At 41.3% G+C, this 25,046-nt stretch overlaps 6 protein-coding genes across 12 annotated transcripts; 4 read left to right on the forward strand and 2 right to left on the reverse strand.

Annotated features, from left to right (window-relative positions):
• The first annotated feature begins 639 nt into the window (after nt 1–639).
• Nucleotides 640–5,127, forward strand: LOC111608577 (B-cell receptor CD22-like). Of its 7 annotated transcripts, none has more exons than XM_023333490.1 (10): nt 701–765; nt 907–990; nt 1,162–1,527; nt 1,627–1,836; nt 2,633–2,893; nt 3,050–3,310; nt 3,974–4,055; nt 4,160–4,223; nt 4,618–4,802; nt 4,896–5,127. In XM_023333490.1, the coding sequence occupies exons 2-10, from the start codon at nt 933–935 to the stop codon at nt 4,996–4,998; spliced, it is 1,590 nt and encodes a 529-aa protein (XP_023189258.1). In that variant the 5' UTR covers nt 701–765; nt 907–932; the 3' UTR covers nt 4,999–5,127. The 7 variants fall into 7 exon arrangements, with proteins under 7 accessions (XP_023189262.1, XP_023189263.1, XP_023189258.1 ...); XM_023333493.1 differs by having other exon boundaries at nt 4,664–4,802; XM_023333492.1 differs by having other exon boundaries at nt 4,163–4,223.
• A 1,448-nt stretch (nt 5,128–6,575) lies between these two features.
• Nucleotides 6,576–7,203, reverse strand: LOC111608585 (histone H2B 1/2-like). The gene has a single exon (XM_023333507.1). The coding sequence runs from the start codon at nt 7,158–7,160 to the stop codon at nt 6,786–6,788; it is 375 nt and encodes a 124-aa protein (XP_023189275.1). The 5' UTR covers nt 7,161–7,203; the 3' UTR covers nt 6,576–6,785.
• Nucleotides 7,204–7,566: 363 nt separating this feature from the next.
• Nucleotides 7,567–10,060, reverse strand: LOC111608586 (histone H3-like). Its single transcript, XM_023333508.1, has 2 exons — nt 9,517–10,060; nt 7,567–8,330 (listed from the first exon to the last, which is right to left on the reverse strand). The coding sequence occupies exons 1-2, from the start codon at nt 9,843–9,845 to the stop codon at nt 8,012–8,014; spliced, it is 648 nt and encodes a 215-aa protein (XP_023189276.1). The 5' UTR covers nt 9,846–10,060; the 3' UTR covers nt 7,567–8,011.
• Nucleotides 10,061–10,067: 7 nt separating this feature from the next.
• LOC111608583 (histone H2A) lies at nt 10,068–10,693 on the forward strand. The gene has a single exon (XM_023333504.1). The coding sequence runs from the start codon at nt 10,217–10,219 to the stop codon at nt 10,601–10,603; it is 387 nt and encodes a 128-aa protein (XP_023189272.1). The 5' UTR covers nt 10,068–10,216; the 3' UTR covers nt 10,604–10,693.
• A 6,808-nt stretch (nt 10,694–17,501) lies between these two features.
• On the forward strand, nt 17,502–21,378 carry LOC111608579 (B-cell receptor CD22-like). Its single transcript, XM_023333498.1, has 5 exons — nt 17,502–17,561; nt 18,422–18,769; nt 18,859–19,083; nt 19,275–19,535; nt 21,211–21,378. Exons 1-5 carry the CDS (start codon nt 17,510–17,512, stop codon nt 21,354–21,356), a joined length of 1,032 nt encoding a protein of 343 aa, XP_023189266.1. The 5' UTR covers nt 17,502–17,509; the 3' UTR covers nt 21,357–21,378.
• On the forward strand, nt 21,359–24,068 carry LOC111608580 (B-cell receptor CD22-like). Its single transcript, XM_023333499.1, has 5 exons — nt 21,359–21,840; nt 22,128–22,388; nt 22,516–22,615; nt 22,723–22,768; nt 23,261–24,068. The coding sequence occupies exons 1-5, from the start codon at nt 21,555–21,557 to the stop codon at nt 23,360–23,362; spliced, it is 795 nt and encodes a 264-aa protein (XP_023189267.1). The 5' UTR covers nt 21,359–21,554; the 3' UTR covers nt 23,363–24,068.
• Nucleotides 24,069–25,046: the final 978 nt, after the last annotated feature.

A 25,046-nucleotide genomic window follows, 5' to 3' on the forward strand; every position in this document is an offset into this window, starting at 1 on the left:
AATATTAGACCAATAAAAGTCTTTCTAATTAGTTATTCTTGATATCTTAATGAGTGTATTACGGAATCTGATAGTATTTTTGCTAGTACTTTAAGCTTATCGCATTGTTTATTGTTTATTTCCTGGTATAAAAGCTTAGAACACAGATTAAAATGGATGGTTTTGTTGGTGTTGCTGGAATTGAAGATTGTTGGAAGTGTTGCAGTGTTGCAAAAACCTTCGAACTAAAAACCACAAGTTGACTGCAAGAGACCAGTCCTTTAAGGTGGGATTTCCTGTTGACTGCTTGTTCTTCTTTTCATTTCTCTACATACTGCTTGAAATACCAGAAATTCGTTTACAAGAACATGAGAAGCTTCTAACAACCACATGCAAAGCAGGAAATTCAGTTTTTTTTTTACCCCATTAGTTTCAGTCCACAGCAGTAAACGAAAAAAGGATCTGAGTGGATTTAAAAACTTTAAAAGTACCAAATGTTACTGTAATACAGACAACACAGAGAAGACTTTTATGATAATAACGCAAATGACTGAAGCACCGTTTCTGACCAACATTTGCATAATTTGTGACAAAAAATTGCACATCAAAATAATAATGATGATGATAAAAGCACAGCACTGGAAATTAAGCAGAGATCAAAATGAGTTTGCAAATTTTCCGGGTTGCTAGAAATAGGAAGAAAAACTAACAAACTCCTCTACGTCACTTCCACCCTCAGAGTCGATTCTCTGCAGGTTTCATTGCAACACAGCAGCTTCTCCTGAGGTGAGCAGCCTGAACATTTATTTGTTTTATAACAAATTACAGCTAATTAGAGACTTTTAATGTTGAAAGACTGTAATGATTAACAATTATAGCAAAATCTGAAAACATAAAACCTTCTGTTTGATTTTCGTTTTGCTGAAGCCAAACAGTTAAAGAGAGAAGCAGCGATGAGTTTTTCTGCAGCAGCAGCAACTGGGTTTGTTGTCCTGTTCCTCTCTGTGACAGGTACTGAAACACGCTGATCAACTTGAGTTGACAGAGAATCTAGAATATTTGAGATGAATCAAACTAATGGAAGTAATAATCATTTAAAATGTCCCAGTGAAGCATTGTGGGAGGTGTAGTTGTATATTATTGTGAATGAGATCAATATTTTTGATGTTTTCTGTGTTGCAGTGGGAAAAGATGAACCTGCCTGGTCAGTTAAATATGATCCATCTCAGATCTGTGCCTTTAGAGGATCAACAGTGACGATAAAATGCTCCTATAAATATCCATCTATAATAGATGGAAGAACAACAGAAGTTAAAAATAAAATCTGGTTCACTAAAGTAAATAATCGAGTCCCTGTGGATCTGATGAAGGACTCTGACTATAAAGATCGAATAACTTATAACTTTACAGAAAGCAGCAGCAGCAGCAGCTTTCTGACAATCAAAGATCTGAAACAAAGAGACTCAGCAAAGTACAAGTTCAGGTTCATAACAAACCGACCAGGTGGAGAATTTACTGGATCACCTGGAGTCACCTTGACTGTTCTAGGTAACAGATCTGTGTATTTGTTGAGAATCTTTGTGTTTCTGTTTGCATCTTTCCAGATTCATTTTAAAATCAGATGTTCTTGTTCCTTCTACCATCCAGACCTCAGAGTTCAGGTCAGAAGATCAGAGACGCAGACGGAGCTGAAGTGTGAAAGCAGCTGTGATCAAATCAAACCTCCTTCATATGTTTGGTTCAACAAAGAGGAGAAAATGGAGAAACAGACTTCTTCTATAGTCGTCTCAGTCAGAGATGGAGGCAGATATTCCTGTTCTGTTAAAGGACACGACGATCTCCGCTCTCCCTCTGTGTGTAAGTTCACTCCTCATCATATCAACATTTTATTCTACCAATATTTCTACATGAACCCTAGAATAAACTCTTAATCCTTCACAGATCAATTTACACACATTTATTTATAAAATACAGAATTTTTACTTTTGCATATATTTTGTTTTGTCAGTTTATTAAACATTCACTATGTTTTTGAGCAGCCATTTTACTGAGTAATTGTTTTTTAACGGCTTCTTTTTGAGTCAAAATATTAAAAAGTAATGCTGCTTTTGTGGCCATTTATGTTGATATTTTGTACATTGTAATTTCTATCAATCTAGTTTTCTTCTTTGGGCATTTAGAACATGTTTACCTTTACTTAGAAAACAAATTATTAATTTTTATCTTTGCAATTGTTTAGATTACTTTGTTAACCTGCAGACCCTCCTATTAATTTAAGTAATTAAGCTCAATTATTTGGCTAATTTCCTCTGTGACGACTGGAGGCTTTTATAAAATTATTATTTTGGCCACTTTTTGAACTTCAAACGTCAGATTCAGTTAATTTTTGTTTTCATTTAAGTTGTAAGATATTTTTAGTAATTGTTGTATCTATATTTTTTCAAGAAATAAAACATATTCATTTTTTCAAACAAGTTGGAAGTGCGTTCAAGAACCAAACCACCTGTTGTCGCCCACAGCCTTTGTTGGAAATCTTTGGTGTTGGAACCTAGAAGGCTGTGACAGAAACTCTTATATTCTTGCCTTCTCTCCTCTGGCAATCAGTAAAATATCCAGATGATAATTATACTGAGTTTTGTATTTTTCCCTCCAGATGCTCCAGAGTCTCTCTCTGCTAAACTGATGTCCTCTGGTCAGATAACTGAGGGACGTTCAGTGACTCTGAGCTGCAGCAGTGATGCTAACCCAGCAGCTGAATACACCTGGAGGAAGAAGAACAACCAATCAGTTGTCAGTAAAGACCAACAGTTTATCCTCAGCTCCATCCTGTCCTCAGACTCTGGACAGTATTACTGCACAGCTCAGAACCAGCTGGGAGAGAAAACATCTGGACTCGTCTCTGTCAAGGTCACATGTGAGTCAATCTGGTTTAACTACAAACATGTTCTGGTGTTTTACTGAGGCGCCAGGAAATAAGCCCGGATAGATTTAATTTTCTTCCCCTTTCAAAGATTAATATATTCCCATCTTCCTCTCAGTTTACCTTTGACCTTTCTGGCCTCTCCTCCAGATGCTCCCAGGCCTCCCTCTGTGTCAGTGACTCCCTCTGGTGAAATCATGGAGGGCAGCCTGGTGACTCTGAGCTGCAGCAGTGATGCTAACCCAGCAGCTAACTATAGCTGGTACAAGGAGGGAGAGGAGGCGCCAAAAGCTTCAGGACAAAACTTCACCATCACTAACATTTTGTTCAAGCAGAGAGGAAACTATTACTGTGAAGCTCAGAACAGCAGAGGGCGCTGTAACTCCACTGTGACCGTGAACGTTGTGGCAGGTAAATCAGACCGAGGCCACAGTTACAACTAGATACTGGGGGCTTCAGTTTCCACTCAGTAAGACTGAAAAGCTCAGCTGAACCTTTGAAAAAATAATTTTTCATTCTTATGAGAAACCTCAGGAGAAGCCAAACCGCTAAAGGTCTTTAGCAGATCGGTAGCACAGCTGCCTCTTGGCTGCGATTGGCCCATTTTTGCAGCTCCGCCTGTTTCCAGAGAGCAGAAACTTCAAGTTAATTCACTTTATTGTGCCACAATAGCACAACATCATTCACATCAATATAATCTTGTTGAAAGAGATCCCACGTTTCCAAATCAATCTAAGAAGAGTCAAAGAGTCAGAACCGGTCCAGATCCACTGGATCCACTGGAATCAGAATAATCTCTGGAAACAGAACCGGCTGGAGCCACGAGAAAAAAGCAGCAGAGAAACAGGCAGGAAGGAGAAAACAGGTTGATAATCAGCAGAACAGACTGGAGACGTGAAACCATGGAAGATGAATCTCATGTTCAGAAGCTGGAGATCCTGATGGCTGAGTGTTTTTCTGAAGAGAAATCATTCTTTATAGCGGCTCAGTGTTGAGGAGAAACTGCCTGTAATAATAGTAATTAATAGGAATAATTGCTGCATGTTGTACATTAACTGTCATTGATCTGTTTAGCACCAAGGAACCGAGTCGCTGCTGCTGCTGCAGTTTCTGCTGTTCTGATTCTCATCCTCATCTGCCTCCTTGTGTGGCTCATGTGAGCAGTTCTGTTACCGTGAAGATTTATTTATTTATTTTTTTAACAAAGTCTTGATTTTGTTTAGCTCCTCATCATCACCTTGTGAAATAATTTCTTTCCAGCAGAAAACCCAAAGTGTGGAAGCAGCAGTCCAGACCTGGAGCAGGACCAGTTCCCAGTGAACAGGTTAGAGGAGAAAATGACTTATTTCTGCTATTTCAACGTTTTTCTTAATTAACTGGATTCTTCATTCTTTAAAAACTCGGGTGAATTATTATTATTATTAATGTTATTGAACTCTGATCTGATGTCCTGGAGTCTTTCTGCATTTGCACGACTTTTTTCTCAAGCTGCTGTTTAAAAACCTTTGGATCTTCAAGAGACAGTTGGTTGGTTTCTGCTTTAGGATAAAATCAAGTAAATCTTCAGTCACTCTTTTCCTTTCATAAAGTTAAACCAAAATGATTTCCTTTCCTTTTAGTTTCTGATTGGGTTCTGCTGTATTTGGTGTCTTCCTGAGTAACATTACCCTAAAGCTCTCAGAGCGCCCCCTACTGGTTAATGTGACTGGTGTCCACAGGTGAACCCAGCAGAGGAAAGTGTTGTCTACTCTGTTGTCCACTTAGCAACGAAACAGGAAGAGCCTCTTTACTGCAACACGGTCCAACTTGGTCCAACTCGGCCCAAGAGACACAAGAAGAGGAAGGAAGAAGAGACGGTGGAGTATGTCTCTGTTAACTGTGGCAGAACCAGGACTGATGCAAGGTGAGACGCTCTATATATAAAAAACATAAAATCTGACCTGATATTTTCTTGTTCTGTGTAAAATCTCTATCAACATGAAAACAATTCCTGCAGAACCGAGTCTGAACAGCAGGACAGTGTGGAGGATCCAGCTGCCTTGTACAGCAAAGTCAACAAACCAGGAAAGAACAGCAGAGAAACTCCTGCTGGTTTCTAAATGACTTTTACTTTGATTCTCCATCAGTTTATCCAGAGAAACTCCTGCTGGTGCAGAAATTATAAAGCACTTTTTGTTTCTCTCTTGCTTTTCTGTTATTTGTTTGCATTTCCTCTAATTCATGTAAAAACCTTTGAATTGACTTGATGAAAATGTTCTATATCAATAAAATGACGTTTTGTGAAAATACAAATCAGAAGCAATGAGAAATCATCTTCATTCTAGATGTTGGTACTTAAAAAAACACACAAAGGCAACAAAGTTTTTATTTCATTTGTATTATTATTATTAGTATTATTATTATTATTATACTCCAGTTTATTCCAGCATAAATAATTTAATTTGATAAATAAATAAACTCTTTGGTCATAATGTGCAGCTAAAACAAATTTTATTTGAATAAAATTCAACCTTAATTCAGCTTTCAGATGATGTGTGTGTTGCAGGTTGGTAACTAATAGATACACAACTTTATACACACAGATCATCATGATCGCCAAAATAAAAGCCAGAACAGACCTGATCCAGACAGGAAGTTTCAACAGAGTCATTTCCTTTGCTGCAAATATTTCTACAACCTAATTTTGAGTTTCATATTGAAGACATGATTCAGCAAATACTCAGGAATTTATATTCATGTACAGAAACTACAGTTCAATTTGTTTTTGGAATTGACACAAATTACAACTACAGGGTCAATCACTGTTTTAAATGTTGAGATATTTAGATTTATTTAAATCCACAAATTGTTTAAAAAAGTCAAATTAGTCCATTTTTAGATGGAATAATGAATATAAAAAGTAGAACTGGAGCAAACTGATCAGTATGCATTAGTGATGTGTCGGTCGCTAACGATCCGGCTCTAAGAGCCGGCTCTTTGAAGTGAACGATTGGAACCGGCTCCACAATGGGAGCCGTTTAATGATCCTATTTGGGAGCCGGGTTTTTTTCTACAGTATATCGCTGTCTCTCTCCCCTCCTTCTCCCTCTCCTTGCGCGTTTTGCTCTTCTGCCAGTGCCAAAGCGGAGAGTTTTTTCCCTCGGTCGGTCCACTGCCCTCATGTCAAGCGTGTGCTGCACACATCTGACCAATCACACATAGTTTCAATTAATGTGGCGGGAAAACACTGAAAAAAAAGTGTATCTCCACTTTTTTTGTGGAAACGGCAGGCAGTTGGCCAAGCTGTATAGCGTTCGTCGGCAGGTGTTTATGTACAGACGCTCACTCAGCGGTCAAGAAGCACAGAAAGAAGGGGAGTCAGTGTGAGAACTGAATAGGTGAAAATAAAAGAGTGACAGAAAACGGAGCAAGATTTGGACTCATTTTAATGCTACATCAAGCTCCAGGGCAGAGTGCAGACTGTGTAAAGTCAGCATTTCCTATCGTGCAGGCTCGACAAACAACCTGCACATGCGGACATCACACGCATCGGTATTGCTATAGCATTGTTATGCGGCATTTTTACTCATCATAAGTGGTTAACAATGTCAATAATGAAACAAAATATTATAAAATTAGGTTTAAGCCATTAATTAATAATGTCAAAAATATATATGGGAAGCCGTTTGGGAGCCGAAAGAGCCGGCTCTCCACAATAAGAAGAGCCATTAGAGCCGCATCTCGAAAAGGAGCCGAAAATCCCATCACTGTTTATAAGCTAAAACTAAAATCAGTTCAGTATTAAAACTGGACACATTCAGTAAAGGATCGTTGCTCTTCAGTGTGTTTGTGGCTCTTAAAAGAGCCTTTGTGTTGTTGTGACCGAGCAGCAGCAGCAGCAGCAGGTTTACTTGGAGCTGGTGTACTTGGTGACCGCCTTGGTTCCCTCGGACACGGCGTGCTTGGCCAGCTCACCGGGCAGCAGGAGGCGCACGGCGGTCTGGATCTCCCTGGAGCTGATGGTGGAGCGCTTGTTGTAGTGAGCCAGACGGGAAGCCTCGGAGGCGATGCGCTCAAAGATGTCGTTGACGAAGGAGTTCATGATGCTCATGGCCTTGGAGGAGATGCCGGTGTCGGGATGGACCTGCTTCAGCACCTTGTACACGTAGATGGCGTAGCTCTCCTTCCTGGTCCTTCTCTTCTTCTTGCCTCCTTTGCCGGCGGTTTTGGTGACCGCTTTCTTGGAGCCCTTCTTGGGCGCAGACTTGGCGGGTTCGGGCATCTTTCCTCTCTGAGTTTACAGCACAGAGTTAGCAGCAGCGGAGGGAACCTGCTCTTATATAGAGTGACAGGGAATCCTCCAGCCCCGCCTACTGACTCTGATTGGCTGAGCCCCAGCCCCGCCCCCTGACTGTGATTGGCTGAGCCCCAGCCCCGCCCCTGACTGTGATTGGCTGAGCCAGCAAGCAGGGAGGAGCTGAGTTCAACAGGAAGATGATTCGTTTCAAATGTTGCGCCAAATTTAACTGAACAAAAAAAAAAAACACGGCGGTAGAAGAAACTGAAGGTTTTCACGTTCAGAGCTTCTATAATGTATGAGGCTTTATAGATATAAATAAAACGGAGCAGAACTAGAACGCTGCAGAAGAGCCGAGTATTAACTACACCTTTACATACATTTATCAGGATTTCTTTATTCTTAACCAGTAATTTTAATTGAAACCAACCAACTGCTGTACAGGCGAGTTAATGAAACAAACATGTTTCATATGAAAACTTTAGTGTCTTTAGGTCTAAAAAAGTGAAACATAAAGACAGAATTTAGAGTAACTGCAAAAAAGTATAAAGTCCTTTTAACATGAATGTTCAGCTACTTGAACTGGTCTCCACATACCAGGTGATTTTCCAGATTTTAACTATTATTTATAAATATATACATTAACTTTCATACATAATATGTATCTAAATCAAACTCTTAAGGTTTTCAGCAAACACGTTTAGATTAATTTCAATGTATTTAACTGAAAAAGCTCAAGACTTTGGTGACTGAATCAAGCATCTTTGCCCCAGAAGCAGCAGTGGTGGTTCGGCCCTGAAAAGGGCCTTTGGTTCGCTGTAATCACCGGGCTGAGTTTAACCTCCGAAGCCGTACAGAGTGCGGCCCTGCCTCTTCAGAGCGTACACCACATCCATGGCGGTGACGGTCTTCCTCTTTGCGTGCTCGGTGTACGTAACGGCGTCACGGATCACGTTCTCCAGGAACACCTTCAGCACCCCGCGGGTCTCCTCGTAGATGAGGCCGGAGATTCGCTTGACTCCCCCGCGGCGAGCCAGACGGCGGATTGCCGGCTTGGTGATTCCCTGGATGTTATCGCGGAGGACTTTACGGTGGCGCTTGGCGCCTCCTTTGCCCAAACCTTTTCCTCCTTTGCCTCGTCCGCTCATCGTGACACTACGGTGGTTCTGTGGAGTAATGAGTCCACAGCTGGTTCTGCAGGGTTTGTAGCAGTCCTCCGGACGTGTTAGAAGACAGGGGGTTTACCTTGGCCTACTCGGTCTGGACCTTCCCTTTGGCGCCACCTACCGACCAACATCAGGAGGGAAAATAATGCCTCTGAATTTGAGGCTGTGAAACGTTCATTGAAATATGATCAAGTTAAATAAGGACTGTTGATTATATAACATCATGTGGATAGAGGCCGTTAGAAAGATTATAAATTAAGATGCTTTAATGTGTGATAGAATATTAGATATATAATATATATAATAAATGTAAAACACGATGCTGAATGAATAAGATTTAAACTTGCTCAGGGCTTTTTCCCTTGATCCCTGCAGCATGTTTAGACATTTCTAAGATTATTGTGATCGACTGTTCAAAGAAGCTCTGAGATCTAACAAGACAAGTATTTTCTCAAGGATTCTAGATAATAAATGGAGATTAGATAATTTATTAAATCCTCTTGATTGAGGGAATATTTCTAAATATAGGTTTAATTACAGCTACTATAAAAGCATTAGATTTTTGGTCTACAATGGAAACAGGAATCAAAGGCAACATTTCTTTAAATGACTGAGATCAGATCCAACATACAAGATGAAGGTTTAGATTAAGCCAATATTTTTTATAACTGGTGGAAAAATCATCATCAATAATCAAACAAGTTCTATAGATAACTCACGAGGATGAAATAATGTCATTTTGACGGTGCCAAGAATTTATTTTTAATCAAAATGTTCATGAAGAATCACACATATCTCCTGTTAAAAAAAAAACTTTTTAAAAAAAGTTTTTAGATTTTTATTTACTAGTTTCATTCATCGTGTTTCCAAACATTTTTATTCTGAAACCGTGAAAGAAAAAAAGCTCTTTAGAGAAAATGTGTGTGTGGCTCTGAAAAGAGCCTTTGTGGTTTGAGGCCTGCTGTGTGTGTGTGTGTGTGTGTGTGTGTGTGTGTGTGTGTGTGTGTGTGTGTGTGTGTGTGTGTGTGTGTGTGTGTGTGTGTGGGTGCGTGGGTGTCTGTGTGTGTGTGTGTGTGTGTGTGTGGTCAGCAGCTTAAGCTCTCTCTCCACGGATGCGGCGGGCCAGCTGGATGTCTTTGGGCATGATGGTGACCCTCTTGGCGTGGATGGCGCACAGGTTGGTGTCCTCGAACAGACCCACCAGGTAGGCCTCGCTGGCCTCCTGCAGAGCCATGACGGCGGAGCTCTGGAAGCGCAGGTCGGTCTTGAAGTCCTGAGCGATCTCTCGGACCAGGCGCTGGAAGGGCAGCTTGCGGATCAGCAGCTCCGTGGACTTCTGGTAGCGACGGATCTCCCGCAGAGCCACGGTACCGGGCCTGTAGCGGTGAGGCTTCTTGACGCCGCCGGTAGCCGGGGCGCTCTTCCGGGCCGCCTTGGTGGCCAGCTGCTTCCTGGGAGCTTTGCCTCCGGTAGATTTACGGGCGGTCTGCTTGGTTCTCGCCATGTCTGCTGCTTTCTCTACCGAAACACGGAGAAATATGTCAGAGGGAGCGGAGAGCCGCTGCTGGTAAAGTGTGGGAGCAGCTGGGAGGAGGCGACGCTGCTGGACATGTTGGGCTCCTGATTGGTGAGCGGCTCCTCCTGGAGCTCAGCTCCGCCTGGAGAGCTCCGACCCCCGGCTCAGTCCTCGCTGCTCATTGGAGGAAACTCGCTTGAAAAAGTCCGATCAAAGTCACGAGTGTCCCGCTCTGCTGGAAGCTTTTCTGGTTGGTTGTTTCAGAGACTCCCGCTCTCTCTGCACTCATATAAGACAAGGTTTCAGCCGCTGCTTGACATTTTCCTCCAGTTTCATCTCCAGACAGAAGAAACTTCAGAATGAGCGGAAGAGGCAAGACCGGAGGAAAGGCCAGAGCCAAGGCCAAGACTCGCTCCTCCCGCGCAGGACTGCAGTTCCCCGTGGGCCGTGTCCACAGGCTGCTGCGCAAAGGCAACTACGCGGAGCGTGTTGGTGCCGGAGCCCCCGTCTACCTGGCGGCCGTCCTGGAGTATCTGACCGCTGAGATCCTGGAGCTGGCTGGAAACGCTGCCCGCGACAACAAGAAGACCCGCATCATCCCCCGTCACCTGCAGCTGGCCGTCCGCAACGACGAGGAGCTCAACAAGCTGCTGGGTGGAGTCACCATCGCTCAGGGTGGAGTGCTGCCCAACATCCAGGCGGTGCTGCTGCCCAAGAAGACCGAGAAGGCCGCCAAGGCCAAGTAGAGCTGCTGGCCGTCAACACTGCTGGACCTCAGACCCACAAAGGCTCTTTTAAGAGCCACTCACCTCTAACCTTCAGAGTGATTCACTCCTGTGAGGTTTTTCTTACTTCGTTTATGGATCATGTTAACCCATAATCTGCATTCAACTATTAAATCATTTCAGAAATATACATGTATTCTTAATCACAAACACTCTGTGTGTTTTTTCCTCTGGAAGATTCATAACCTCTAAATTACTTTTCAGCTGGGAAACTTTCCTCCTTTAGACATATTTATGTTTATGTTTTCCTTCATGTTGCCAATTGAGTCACTAGATAATTGAACATTAAAATATTTCTCAACTTGAGACTTTTATCTCCTAAAATGTCTGTGTTCTGGTCCAACCTGTTCTTGAAAACCAGATGAACATTTTTTCTCTGAGTCTCAACTTTTTATTATTAATTATTATTATTAGTAGTATAATAGTGGGTTCATGTCCAGCCCACTTCTCCTTTTTTTTTTTTTTTTTTTTAATATTTATTTATGATTTTCAAGAATAAACAGGCAAATTAGAGGACAAAACAACAAGGATAAAAAAAACAAAAAAAAACTAACCAGAATCATCAAAACAAAAATCCACAGAACAGAACAAAACACTGTCAGCTAACAAAGGGTCTGATAAGAGGATAAAATGCACATCAGATTGTAGAGTGTTATCGAGCATGAGACAGAGTCCAAGCGAGTAAGAGACATTTCTGAGGACATTGAAACAAACAGCCCACCATGGAATATGGAATAACAAGAAAAGATGAACACAAGTTATAATCACAATAAACATGACGAAACGGTAAATGAGTAAAATAAATTATTAGAAAATACAGGTCCAGATGTAAACGACAGTTATTTTAGCCTATTATTTTGTATGTATCTATTGAAAGGACCCCACACATCCAGGAACTTCTGATGATTGTCAGACAAAGAGTATCGAATCTCCTCAAGATAGATACAGGACACCATATCATTAAGCCATTTCTTAAAACAAGGCGGGGTAGAGGATTTCCATTCCCGTAGAATAACCCGCTTTGCTACCACTAAACCAAACATTAGAGACTGTTGTAGGGACATGGGAAGAGCAAGAGAGGATTTAGAGCAACCCAAAATGATCAAATGCCTATCCGGACACAGAGGCTTGCCATAAGCATTGCTATAAAATTCAAAAATCTTGCACCAGAAGTCCATTAGTTTAGGACAGGAGCAAAACATGTGACCCAGAGTCCCATCATCTAATTTACATTTGTCGCATTCTGGTGAGACGCAGGGGAATAGCCTATTGAGTTTAGTTTTAGAAAAGTGCAGCCGATGGATAACTTTGAATTGAATAAGTTGCAGTCTAGAGTTAATGGAGCAGGTCTTGATTCTTGAAAGAGACAAATCCCATTGCTCATCCGAAATCTCACCAAGTAGATCAGAAGCCCAGGCCTCTTTTATATGCCTAGTAGATGGGGATGAACTGAAAAGATTAACAAACTGAGAAATTAGGTTTTTAGAGGTAGAGGGCTTTCTTATAAGCTCGTAGAAACTATGCTGTGCCGGTAAGGTTTCATAGTGGGGGAGGTGCTGTTTTACAAAGTTCCGAGCTTGCAAGTACCTGAAAAAATGGCTAGAAGGAAGAGCAAATTTTGCTTGTAGTTGCGTGAAGGAAGCAAAGTGATTATTAATGTATAAATCCTTAACAGCAACTATCCCCTTATTTAACCAGTGCTTAAAAACTACATCCATATTACCTGGCTTAAATGCTGAATTCTGACAAATCGGCGCATAGATGGACAAGCCAGGGAGATTCAATACATTCTTTAACTGCTTCAGAATCCTGAGTGAATTTCTTAGTATAAAATTATCCTTCAGCAACTGCAAGGACAAAGAAGGATTGGAAAACAATACTGCAGCTGAGGAAGAAGAAGTAAGCTCTAATAACGCAAGGTTTTCGTTCAATGGCCATTTGGGTAGTAGCGAGTCCACCACCTCACCCCTCGAACAGAACTGAGTCCAGAAAACCCAGGATCTGGCATTACACGCCCAGTAATAGTATCGAAAAACAGGAAGGCCTAGGCCCCCCTCCGCAGTAGGTTTCTGTAGGTGAGACTTTGATATTCGAGGGTGCTTACCAGCCCAGACAAAAGGGATTATAATAGAGTCTATCATCTTAAAAAAGGAAGCAGTGAGATAAATGGGTATATTTTGAAAAAGATAGGTAAATTTCGGAAGGAGCACCATCTTGACAACATTGATGCGACCAATCAATGAAAGAGGAAGGTGCCTCCACATGTCAGCCATGGATTTAATTTTGTTGATTAAATCCAAAAAATTATATTTAAAAAGGAGTTTAGGGTCTCTTGTGATATTTATCCCCAGGTACTCGAAATGACTAGTGGAAACTTTGAATGGCAGATTGCTAAGAAAAGCAGCGTTCAGACCATTTGAAAGAGGCATAAAAAGACTTTTATCCCAATTAATAGTAAAACCGGAAAGCTTGCCAAATTTATTTATAAGTGTAAGAAGTGGAGAAAGAGAGACTGTAACGTCTGAAAGGGTCAGGATAACATCGTCTGCATACAGGCCAATGGGACTATCTGTAGCATAGTCTGAAATGCCAGTGATCGATGGATGGTTCCTGATGGAAATAGCAAGGGGTTCCATGGCCAATGCAAATAGCAACGGAGAAAGACAACACCCCTGTCTGGTTCCGCGGTGCAATAAAAAAGAAGCAGACCTGTCGTGATTAGTCAGAACTGAGGATCTTGGCTGAGCGTAAAGCATTTTTAGTAAAGTCATAAATTTATCGCCAAAGCCAAATTTTTGGAGAACCAAAAACAAATAGTCCCATTCAATTTGGTCGAATGCCTGTTGAGCATCTAATGAAATAACTGCGGAGGCAGGAAGGTTGGACTGGTACATAACACTTAAGAGTCGACGAGTGTTTGAAAAGGAATACCTGTTGGGGATAAAGCCAGTCTGGTTGGGATGGATCAGATGAGCTATGCATTTATTTAAACGAGTAGCTAGTACTTTGGCTACTATTTTTTGGTCACCATTTAGTAAGCTTAAAGGACGGTATGAGGCAACATTAGAGCAATCCCTGCCCTTCTTCAGGAGAAGACAGATATGAGCATCATACAAACTCTGGGGAAACACTCCCTCCACCACAGAAAAGTTCACCATACGCAGAAGAAGAGGGGCAACCAGATCCAAATAACATTTATAGAAATCTATTCCAAACCCATCCGGACCACAAGCCTTACCAGGAGATAAAGAGTGTATCGCGGATTTAATTTCTTCAATAGTAAAACTAGAGTCCAGGTGTGCCCTGGCGGATTCATCCAGGACAGGTACATTTAAATTGTTTAGAAAGACTTTAATATCCGTGCTGGTAGCACTACTCTTGGAGGTGTATAAATCACTGTAATAATTGAAAAAGGCATCATTAATGAGTTTAGGATCAGTTAACAGTTGGCCAGAAGGAGAAGTAACTTTATGAATAGCTCTATCTGCCAGTGTGCCTTTTATTTGTCTAGAAAGCAATCTATCAGGTTTGTCCGCCAGTTCAAAATGCTTTTGTTTAAGTTTGCGAATGCAATTACCAACTTGTTCCCCAAGCATGTGGTTATATTCAGATTTTATCTTCAAAATGGCATTAAGTATATTTTCATCATTTGAGTTCTGGTACCTGTCCTCCAAAACAGCCAATTCAGCCTGAATATCTGCAAAACGCTGAGATCTGGCCCTTTTGACCGAAGACTGATAAGAAATAATGTTGCCCCTCAGAACCACCTTAAATGTCTCCCACAAGACTGAATCAGACACATCACCTTTGTCATTAAAAAGAAGGAAATCTGAGATTTTAGCTGAAATGAAGTCCTTAAGTGCTTGATCCGAATTGATGGGGGGGATAAACTTCCAGTTGAACGATGGAGCATGAAGATTAAAGTGGATCTGAAGTAAGAGAGGGGCGTGATCTGAAATTAAGATCCCGTGATAGAGAGAACTGACTGTATGTGAAATCAATTTAGAATCAATTAAAAAGTGGTCAATTCTGGTAAAACTACCATGGGAGGGGGAAAAAAAATGAGTATTTGCGATCGGAAGGATGCTGAAGCCTCCAGATATCCACTAAGTTTAGTGACTTAATGAGGTTATTTAAAACAGACACTGATTTCAAAGAAGAGGCAACCTTATTGGAGGACCTATCCAACACTGGATCGAGATAACAGTTGAAGTCACCTCCTATAATCATGTCCCTATTATTAAATTGTGCAATAATATCAAATATCTTGCAGAAAAAGTCGGGGCAGTCACAATTTGGGGCATAAATATTCAAAAGGGCAACAGGGATGGAATTAATTTCGCCAGTGACAAGCACATATCTCCCCCCCGGATCTCCAGACATGGAGTTAAAGATAAATGGAATAGACTTGCGGATAAGGATTGCAACCCCTCTAGCCTTGGAAGAAAAATTAGCCTGGTAAACCTGAGACACCCATGAAGATCTCAACCGTCTCTGCTCAGTTGGATGAATATGAGTCTCCTGCAGAAAGATAATATCAGATGAAAGTGATTTTAGATGTGAAAACACCTTCGCTCTTTTAAGTGCCTTACCAAGGCCTCTACAGTTCCAGGAAACAAAATTAATAGGACTCATGCTCGACTTAAAAGTGCTATTATCCTGCATTTATCACAACGTAAAAAAAGCAGCTGACAGGGTAAACAAAACAAAACACAGGCAATTTAACAGCAACAACGCAGAAACAAAAACCCCAAAACTCACCCTTGCCGCAACATGAACAAAGCGGCATATCCCAAAATCTAGAGTGGAGGCTGCCGGGTAACAGAGCAAAAAAAAAAAAAGTCACAAGTGGGTAATCTAAACACAACACGCCGTGTTTACCTCCAGAAATTGTATAGATGTTAATATGCACCAAAGCTTAATCGAACTAGCAGACTAACTAGCACAGAATGATTAACAAAGTCATTTAATATGAGACAATGAATTGGCAAACCGCTCTGCATCAGTCGGTGAAGTGAAGGATTTCACAGTGTCATTTAAAGACACTTGCAGCTTGGCAGGAAAACGCAGGGAACATGTGGCTCCGGCCTCCACCAGCCTCTTCCTCACGGTGTTGAAAGCCTGGCGCTGCGCTGAAACCTCTGCTGTGTAGTCTGGGAATATGAAAACTTTCTGGCCGTGGTACATCAGAGGGGCTTGCTGTCGACTCAACCGCAGAATATTCATCACGTCGCGGTCATTGTGGACCCTGGCGATGATGATCCGAGGACGTTCATTAGGAAGTGGCTTTGGTCTCAGGGCACGATGCGCCCTGTCAATTTTAACGGGCTTGGGGAAGCTGTCCTGTCCCAGCAGCTCAGAGATAAATTTTGAGACAAATTCTGCAGGTCGAGCCCCCTCTACACCTTCCTCGAGGCCAACAATCCGAATGTTTTGTCTGCGCGAGCGTCCCTCCAAGTCGTCAACCTTTTTCTTAAGAAGGCCGTTAGCCGCCGCTAGCTCGCTACATGATGACTCCAGGGCCGAAACACGGGCATCGGTAGAGGTTAGAGCCGAGTCAATGTCATCCAAACGGTGCCGGACCTCACTGTGCTCTGTCTGCAGGGTTGTTAAACGAGCTTCAATTGAGTCCAGACGTCCTTCCAGTGATTTCTTGAGAGTATCCACGAGTGTGTAGACTTTAGAAAGATCATCTTTGTGGCTATTGACGGCGGCTAGTACAGTCTCGTTGCTAACAGCGGAGCCCGCCTGAGCAGTCGACTTCTGGGCTTCGTCTTTCCTAGGCATGATGTGAAATGCCAAAACTAAAATAAACTGAAGAGACGGGTGCTAGCTACTCACTCGGTGAAAAAAATAATATCTTTGGTGCAGTGAATAAGTTTTAAATGAAGGCAGTGACACGGAGCTCTGCAAAACATGTCTACTCCATTACAGCACACTAGCGCCCCCCCTCCTCCTTTTTTCACATAGAACAAAATCACTTCCTTTAATAAATAACTTCACAAAAACCACACAGTCATCTTCTTCAAGAGAAGGGCATGGGGGGCTTTTTAACTTAAAATAAATACATGTTTAACATTTCAAATGAAAAAAACATGTTTATTAATACAAAATAAACAACAATGACAGAAACAGTCACATGTAAGTGTGAACGATTCACCAGAAAATTCTAGCTGAGTAATTCTGCTCAAATCTGCATAAACGTCAGGTCATAAATTGTAGAAATATAAGGAACTAGAAGTTGTTTTTTTTTAATCCAAAATTACACAGTGGTGTGTGAGATGTAATCTATTTGCAAGGGAAATAGCGTGCTTCTTATGTTAACTATTACACAATGAGTGAGAGTGATATCTGTAAAAACCCTGCCTGGTTTTTCTCAGTAAGTTCCAGCTTCCTGGTCTGATGTCGTCTCCTCCGTAACTTTCCTCTTTCTACTGTGGCAATAAAAACATTTCTTTTCAACCTGTGAAGAGCAGCAGTGAGCACAATCTTTGCACAGAAACGAATAAGAACTTGGTTTGTTGCTGGCATTAATTTCAATCGCATTAAAAAGAACAACACCACCATATTAATGCAATCTTAGATTACTTTAAATCTCATTTTGTAGGAATTCATTGCAGCCTTTTAAAAAAGTGAACTACAGGACAACCCAGTTACCAGCAGATGCACAACCTTGTTAATTTCTTTGGTCGAATTCAGATGGTGTGAAACTAAGTGGGCTATTTGAGCTGCTCTGTACAAACCACAAACCACTGAGGACATGTGACTTTGCTATCAGCGACCATCATAGGTAGAATGATTTAAGGTCAACATTTATCACCTCATGAAGACGTGAAGACATCACAGAAAGAGACGGAGGGGGAAGCCATGCGCTGGACTGCAGTGGACGCGTTACTTATTGCATTTCTCTCCGTGACAGGTACTGTGTGTGTTTTACTCCTTTATCTGTCCATTAAATAAAGCAGAGCTATAGGGGGACGTGTGGAGTACGTCATGTATAGCAGGCTGCTGACAGAAATGGCCTGGTTAGAGTCGGTTTGCTTACACAGAAAAATGCATGTTTTTGTTTTGTTTTTCATTTGGGAAGAAAATTCTCCTGAAGACGCGCAGTTGTCTGCAAAATGCCTCGTAATTTTTTTTGTATTGCACAACCTCAGAAATCTTTGGAAACACAAACACTGTGTGATTTTAATTACTGGTCTTTATTGTGAATTCAAATGTTGAAACATGAAAAAGTGTCTTGCATGTATTCACAATGCTCTGAAATATTAGAGATGTGAATAGCATCACAAGTTCAATGTATATTAAATTCATTGGAAAGCTGATCAAAGTATACAAATCAAATTCTGTTGGGTTTTTTTCCAAAATATTTGATTTTTTCAGTACAGAGTACCAAAGGCCGTCACCCGGCTATTTTCAGGGCTCATTTGTTTGATGGCACAGAGCAAGAGTTTAATGAAGTCACAGTTTCATAAGACAATATCTGCCCCGATCTGGACCTGGATGACCTCTCACTGTGTCTGCGTCCGATGCAGCACATGTAAAGCGACACGATGTGAGGCAGCGCCAAACGTCTAAACCACTAAAACAGATCACTCCTGAGAAAGTATTTCCATCCACTTGGTTCCAGGCACTAACATTCAAACACAAACACAAGTGACTCCTATCAGCAAGAACAAAAATAAACCCAAATCTATTAATCAATATTCTTCCTGGGTTATGCATTTTTGTCCTGTTTGTTCACCTCATTCTGATTCTTCTGTTGCTGATGCGTTGCAGGGGTCAGGGGTCAGAACGGCTGGAGCGTGACCTACCTTCCCTCACAGATCTGCGCCATAAAAGGCTCAACGGTGGATTTGCAATGCAACTACACACATCCAGACAGAGAGGGGGATACGGTCATAGAAGTTACAAACCGAATATGGTTCACCAAAGAACAACTTGCTGCTCCTGTGGATCTGAAAGCTGACCCAGACTACGCAGGTCGTATAGAGTATAAAAATGGCTGCGCCGTGGCTATCAGGGATGTACGAGAGAGTGACGCTGCTGTCTACAAGTTCAGGTTCATAACCAATCACCCAAGTGGAAAACACACCGGCTTGCCAGGGGTCACTTTGTCAGTCTCTGGTAATATTGTCAGTTTTAATCTTACTTTGTTGATTTTACTGTTAAATGATCACATGGTTTTAGTTTCTGTTGTGTTGTCTTGAATTCAGCCGTCGAGCTGCAGGTGGTCAAACGGGAGCGCAGACCGAGCGGGACTCTGGCAGAGATGACGTGCAAAAGCAAATGTCTGCCTGACCGACATCCTTACATCTGGATCAAGAACGGGCAGAACGTTTTGACGCAGACCTCCTCGCCTTTTTCACACACGTTTTCTTCCGCGGACCGCGTTTCGTGCGCCGCGGCAGGACACAGACAGTTCCCGTCTCCGGCAGTGTGTCAGTTGAGTTTTACACGTTGCTTTGAAGATTCATGTTGGTGATGTAATGTGTTGTTCAGTGCATGTCATTAAACGACTCTATTGATTCAATACAAATGAACATTTTAATGTTGTTCAATAAAAACTAGTACCAGAAATTATATGTTTGGCGTTGCAAAGCACTATAGCGGTTTGTGTTTTCTATTCCAGACATGCCAAATCTTCCCTCGGTGTCGCTGAGTTCCTCTGGTCACATTGTGGAGGGCGACCCAACAACTCTAACTTGTTCCAGTGATGCTAATCCAGTAGCTACATACAGCTGGTACAAGAAGGACGCTTCTGATCCTCTCAGCAAAGACTCACAACTCGTCTTCAAGTCTATCCAGTCCTCTGACTCTGGAGAGTATTACTGTAAAGCTGAGAACGTGCTGAAAATAAGGACATCTAAAGTCGTCTTTATCGACGTAAAATGTAAGTAAAGTAAATTATTTTTGGGGGCTTGTGGAGGTTGCCTCAACTTACTCTTAGAGTGTTGACTTAGGGTGCATTCACACCAGTCCGGTTTATGCGGGAAGGTGTGAACATGTAATCGAGCTCTAATGGGAACCAAAAATGCCTAAAATCTTAGGTCTCGGTTCAAATCAAAGTGAGCTCTGTTGCGGTTCATATGTGAACGCAGGTGGACAAGAGAACGCTCTGAAAGCAGGAAGTGAACTATAGCTCAAAGCATTCTGGGTCAATAGAGTCAAATTAAATGCACAAGTTTAGCACTACAGGGAGAAATGGCTCGTGGCTTTTTTTGTTGTTTTTTTACCCACAGACAGATGAGAAGTCCTACAACCTCTAAAATTGTACGCAACTCCATTTCTGGTTACAGTTTGTGAAGAAGGAAGTTGCACTGGTCTTCTTTGGAGGTTTTCGAGACAGTCGCCTGCGTAGTTCTTGGCGCGGCGCAAGAACAGGTTGTTCAATCAGGTTGGATCGTTTGACGTAGTGCAGCATGACAGCGAGACGCAGCAGCTGAAAATATAACAAACCTTGCAATTGTGGTCCCCAAACGAACCAAGCTGACCTAGAGAAAGGTTTTCACGCCTTTCTTCAAGTTTTTCACACTTTATTGGCTCATGTTTGAGCGACTCTGCTGAACTAAATGTATTTCTGTTTTGACACCAGCCACCCGACTTCCTATGTCTTCTTTGTCACCTAAAGCGCTTCAGCTGCCACTTGCAAACGTTTTTGTTGTTTCTGGAGGCAGCAGTGGAAAAAGCTGCTAAGTTGAACTTCAGTTCACCAACAAACTGTTAAAGCAAGTAGCATCAAGGAGGATTTTGGAGAAAAATCTAAAAAGATTGCAAATACTGTAAGTGTGGCTGCCATCGGTGGCATTTGAGCAGTTTGAGTTGATTTGGTGGTTTTGAGTTAGAGTAAATAATGCAGGGTGTTTCCTGAGTGGAACCAGTGTTTGGTTTGGATCTGTTTTCAGTTGCACGCCGCACTCAGTAGAGGGCAGTGTGCTTTCTTTTTCTGGTTGCTAGAGAAATTTCTAGAAGTTAAAAGAAGATGGACGCTGAGAGGTTCTTTTTTTAACCCCTTCAGGATAAAGCGGCCAGTGAGGTAAATAATTTGTATTTTATGTGTTTATGTGGAAGTTGAATGTTTATTTGTGAAGAATTTGTTGAGTTTCTGTTAGCCACGTGTGACAGAATGCGTCTATTTTTTTTTTTAAGTCCAACCTCTGTAACGTGAATGCTTTGCTGTTATTATTTGTCTGTTCTCTATGAGAATGTCTTTCTGTATAATAAATTATTTGATGTGCTTTTTTTTGTACAGTTCATTAAAGACACCTGTGTCTAATTAAAAGTCAGTTAACATCAAGAACGCATTGCGTCCGTTTTTCAACCTGGAGGGAGTTATAGAAAGCTGAGAAAGGATCGTTAAGACAAAAAAGAATTACAACTTGGTTCCCAAAATGCTCCAAGTTAGCAACACATCAGTTTGGTGGAGCTTTAGTGACCAGGGTACAGCCCTTCTGTACAACTGCTCCCATAGTCACTTATGAACAAATGATTGTTTAGTTTTGCTCGAAAACCATCATCAGAAATCTTCTTAAGTTAAGTTTCCAAAGTCTTCATGCTTTTCCTTCCAGACGGGCCAAGGCTTCTTTCTGTGGCATTAAGACCCTCTGGTGAAGTAGTGAGGGGAACCTCAGTGGACCTGATTTGTAGCAGTGATGCTAATCCGACAGCTAAGCACATCTGGTACAAGAAGAACAATCCTGAGCCTCTCATTTAGAAACTTCAAACAGTAAAGTTGTTGTGCTAAAAGTATAAATTTGTGGAACTTAAGCAAGAAATAAGCAGATTTTTTAGGAGTAGTTAGGTTGTTTTTTTTTCACACAATTGGAAAACCATTACCATGTTTCCAAACACTCATACTCTAACATAAGCTAATAAAAAAAAAGATTGACACAGAGGTTATCCAAATGCTAAAATGCTATTCTTTTTTTCTCTTTTACATCCACCGAGCTTCCCCGTTGTTTCACATAGTTTTCCAGGTGAAGTAGTGGAGGGAAACTCGGTGACTTTGACTTGTAGCGCTGATGCTAATCCAGGAGCTACTTACACGTGGCACAAGGAGCACGAAGCCAATCCTCTCAGCAAAGGCCCAAAACTTGTTTTCAAGTCTGTTCAGTCGTCTGATTCTGGAAAATATTTCTGCACGGCTGAGAACGTTCTCAACAGGACGACTTCAGACGGCTTCTTGATTGACGTGGAATGTAAGAAAAATCTTATTTCCTTTAAATAAGATACTTCAGATATACTGTTTTTTTATGCATGAAACTTCTTGCTGTCTCAAAAAGATGGCAAAAAATGATCATACACACCGTTTCTAAAATGTCTAAATGTTTTAAAATGCTTTAATTAAACAAACAGAAAACAGTTTTTGCCAAAGCATTGTGACCAAGACCACACAATGGCATATCAGGGCCATTGGAGATGGAGGGAAGAAAAGGAGGAGTACATTTTCATTAAAAAACTGACATGTACTCTCATCTTTATCCAGATGCTCCAAAGCTTCCCTTGGTCTCGTTGAGTCCGTCTGGTGAGGTCATGGAGGGCATTTCACTGACGCTCACCTGCATCAGTGATTCAAACCCCGCCGCTAATTACACCTGGTTCAAAGAAAATGAGAAAACGCCACAAAGTTCAGGACAAAATCTCACCATCACAAATATTGGCCGACAGCATAGTGGCCTTTACTACTGCGAAGCTCACAACAGCAGAGGGAGTCACAAATCTGCCATACATCTTACTGTTGCTGCAAGTAAGTCAGCAAAGGCATCCATTTCTTTTGTTATCCATCTATGCTGATGATATGTCCATTTCTGTTCACATGTTGCGTTTATATTCCTATTTTCCTTTAAAATATTGCTTGGTCTTAATTTTTTTAGGGTACAGAAACATGATGTTCAAGATAATGAACATCATAAGGTTGGCTGTAGCTGCACTGCTGCTGCTGATTCTTCTGTTTGCTTCTTCTCTTTGTACGAGGTAATATCAGCAAACACGTTTAGCTCCACTGCTTTATTCATATCTATATCCTCTAAGGATATACTTTTGTCCGTTTGTTGTTGAAATACTGGATTTGCTTGACTCAGGAAGAAGAAACCAACTGAATCGAAGGAACATGTCGAGAACATAGAGGTAAGACATCCATTCGGTTAAATAAAAACTATTTATATGTAATATAAAGATATAAACTTGCTGCACTGCTGGTAGAGACTCTGTCATTCAGCGATGATCATCATAAGTGCTCAGGTGAAGGCAACTGGACTTTTTCTTTTGCTTCTTCAGTCCTGAAGATGGTTGGAAGTTAAGAGGCTCATAAATATTCAGAGCAATAAAGGAAAAAAAAGCCATTCTGTCCTCCTGGTCTCGTTAGCTTGCGCATCTTTTGGCATCATTTCCTGACCTGCAACTTCTAAGCTTGTTGCGTCCAACCATGTTTAGAAATGAAGACGCCTTTTGCATGAGAGATGAAACATATTTAAGAAACGAGAAAAGACGTCCAAATGCCATGAGGGATAAAAACTTAAAGTAGCACGATAGGAGCTAATGCAATACCTCTGATGACAGCATAAACCGCTAAATTTTAATAAACCGTTTTAATTCTCACCATTTGATCCCCTATAACAGCTGGACTTGTGTAATGAATATGAGAACATCTCGACCTTGAGAGCCTTTGTTGCATCGCAGGAGGAGGAGAGAAGCAAACCAACCCAACGTGAAACCAAGTGAAGTTACGACTTTATGGGTAGATGGACAGGAATGAGATCTTAACCAAAACGATGACATCTGGTGGCAGAAATAAACATTTTCAAACAGTGGCTATATTTTTATATTTTATGCCTTGTGTTGGCTACTTTGTAAACGTAGCTGGGTAAAGTCAAGTTACTAGTTTAATAGTGGTGTACCTTCCAATTACTCAATACCTAATTATATTTAGACATTTTAATTACTGTTTAACACATTTAAATGTCTGGTAACGGCTGAAGGGCAAACGGCCTGCGATCTAGAGGCAAGTGAAGTAACACGGTGTGGTGCCGTCAAGCAAATTGGACAATGTGGATTCAATGCTTTCAAAAAGTAATTTCATTTTTGCGTTGTGATGTTTCATCCTCTACATAAAATGTTTTTCTCCTAAATACATTTCATGTAGTACATGGCCACCCAATGTGAGTGCTGCATAAGAACAATGAAACAAAATCTGTAAATAAATACAGATTGTGACACTGTGGAGGTGAGACCACATGTAGAAATGTTCAGATGTTTATAGCAGGTGTCCTAACAAAAATATCCATGTCGATCCGTCCTGCCTGAAACATGCAGACTGGAGTTACGTCATTTTGAGAATCAGCTGGTCCAGCTGTTCTTCCTGTATAAGTTTCCTGTTTCTGTGTTTAAAGTGCCGTATTTTACGGACTATAGAGCGCACCTCACTATAAACCGCACCCACAAAGTTCTTTAAAGAAAACTGGAAACGTACATATATAAGCCGCACCGGGCTATAAGCCGCTGGTATCGCCGCCGCTCTCGGTTTTCCACCTTAATAAATCTGCTATTTAGGATCCAGACCACCGTCTCCAACGCTGAACCATGGATTCGTTCACGCCGAGCTTAGCGGCTATCGATCAGTTCTGCCAGATAGATCGCTTTCAACTTAAAAGTTGAATCATATTCTTCGTGTCGTTTCCATGATGAGTTTGAAAACATTTCTCCGTCGTACCCGCTGCTAGCATGTGCTTGTTCTAAATGAAAATCAGCGCTTTCTTCTTTGATTTCCAATGTTGACTTCCAATGATTCACTTCCTGCTAAAGCGCCCCCTGGTGGTTGAAGAAAAGACGCACTGGGCTTTAAGCCACATGGTTCAAAGCGAGGGAAACAAGTAGCGGCTCATGAAAATACGGTAAAAGTTGCCTGAGCTGGATCTGTAGTTTATAACATAATGACTGTTAGCTGCACAAGCTACACTGCTCTACTGTGAACAAGAGAGAAATGTTGTTCAGTAGATCCATTTCCACTGACCAAATAATGACGAGATTTGACGTTTTGAAAATACATTTGCTCAAAGGAAACACGGCAATTTTGAAAAAATGACTCTTGTTTTAAGATCAAAGGTTTTGGCACCTAGGATGAGTTGTTTTTTTTTTTCTTCAACATTGGTTTATTTCACAAAAATGCAATGGAAACTTTTTCTTTTGCAACAAAACAGTCACATGATCAACAGCCACTGGAGCAAATGACAAAGAAGAAGACAACAGGAAGTGGTAGGAGGATGATGGTTTTTAACTCGTGACCAAACTTATTCACACGTGATTTGAATTGCGTTTCTTATTTGATGGAAACATCGCAGTTACAAAGTTGTGTTTTTTTGACATTAGTAGAATATTGTCATTTTGTGTCCATTTGCAGCTGGTGTCT

Source organism: Xiphophorus maculatus, chromosome 5 (genome assembly GCF_002775205.1).
Source record: "Xiphophorus maculatus strain JP 163 A chromosome 5, X_maculatus-5.0-male, whole genome shotgun sequence".
NCBI classification, from domain to species: domain Eukaryota; kingdom Metazoa; phylum Chordata; class Actinopteri; order Cyprinodontiformes; family Poeciliidae; genus Xiphophorus; species Xiphophorus maculatus.